At 41.2% G+C, this 1322-nt stretch overlaps 1 protein-coding gene across 1 annotated transcript in view; it reads right to left on the bottom strand.

Annotated features, from left to right (window-relative positions):
* LOC101847424 overlaps nt 1-1322 on the bottom strand; it is a 33336-nt gene that overhangs the window by 9630 nt on the left and 22384 nt on the right. Inside the window, exon 10 of the mRNA XM_035969953.1 lies at nt 502-745. Within this exon, the coding sequence (XP_035825846.1) occupies nt 502-745 (244 nt within the window). The remainder of the gene's footprint in view (nt 1-501; nt 746-1322) is intronic.

Raw genomic sequence — 1322 nt, forward strand, 5'->3', positions numbered from 1 at the left:
GAAACAGTAAGGCCAGTCCCAGAGTGGCTTGCCTAGCTCGCACCGTGCAAATGAACGTATACATTATCGTGTGCCTGACTGAGCAGCGTCGCTGTATCTGTCCCCTTCGTTTTATGCAAGAAAAATTCTGAAATTATGCAAACTGAACCCAAAAATGTGAAATTATGGGATTCTGTTAATTTTAACAAAGAATGATTAGGGAAAAAAATCAGAAATTATGCCCAAAAATGATCAAATTTTGCTAAATTTATGCGCGGTGCATAAAACCACGGGGACAGCTGTATGGTCTGTCTGTTGTCCGCTGAACTTCGCGACGTTTCAGACGTGCTATTCAACGTGTGCTTCTAGCCTAGTGCGGCTGGGCTGACACGCAGACGGCGTGAGCTTGGCGACTACAGGTCAGACCAACAGAACCACTCTGGGACCGGCCTTCGATCGCGACAGAGACAGAAATATATGGTTGGTAAGAAGACAAAAAGAACTTCACGAGACATTACTTACGAACTTCTAAACTGAGAACGTTCTTCGTGTAGACAACTAGCTCAAAATACGACTGACAGTCTCCGGTCTTGTTGGGGCTGGAGCTCACGGTGAGGTAGATCTTCCTTTCATTGCCCTTTTCCTCTATAAACAATATAACAGGCCTGTTTGACTTGGCCTCGCTGCTGAAATCACTGAGGGCAGCACTGGGCAGGCTGGTGGAGAAGGAGCCGTATATGTCCACATGCCCGCTGTCCGGTCGTACCTAGGAAGGGGGATAGATAATGATGATGATGGTGATAATAATACAACTACTGATAATGATAATAATTGTAATAATGATAATAGATAAATAATTACATTTTGTTTATCAGCGTTGAGAAATTTGGATTACAAAGGCAAACATGCATACGTAAATACACAATTAGAAATACATACATACATAATTACATAAATACACACGTAAATACATAACATAAACACAGGGGTGGACTGGGTCTTAAAACCGGCCAGGGCATTTGTCATCCGTACCGGCCCACTAAAGTCTGGTAAAACACGCAAAGCCAACATGTTTCTAAGCCTCCATACTATTTTTATGTTACTAGTTAGAGCACAGAAACAGACGAAAACACTCATATTGTATTTGTGTGTGTCTTTGGATGTGTGCACATGTATGAGCGCGTATTTGTGTGTGTACGTGTGAGTGTACGTTATGTATGTATGTATGTATGTATGTATGTATGTATGTCTGTCTGTGTGTATGTATGTATGTATGTATGTATGTATGTATGTATGTATGTATGTATGTATGTATGTATGTATGTATGTATGTATGTATGTGC

The sequence above is a fragment of the Aplysia californica genome, unplaced genomic scaffold, assembly GCF_000002075.1.
Source record: "Aplysia californica isolate F4 #8 unplaced genomic scaffold, AplCal3.0 scaffold00201, whole genome shotgun sequence".
NCBI lineage: Eukaryota > Metazoa > Mollusca > Gastropoda > Aplysiida > Aplysiidae > Aplysia > Aplysia californica.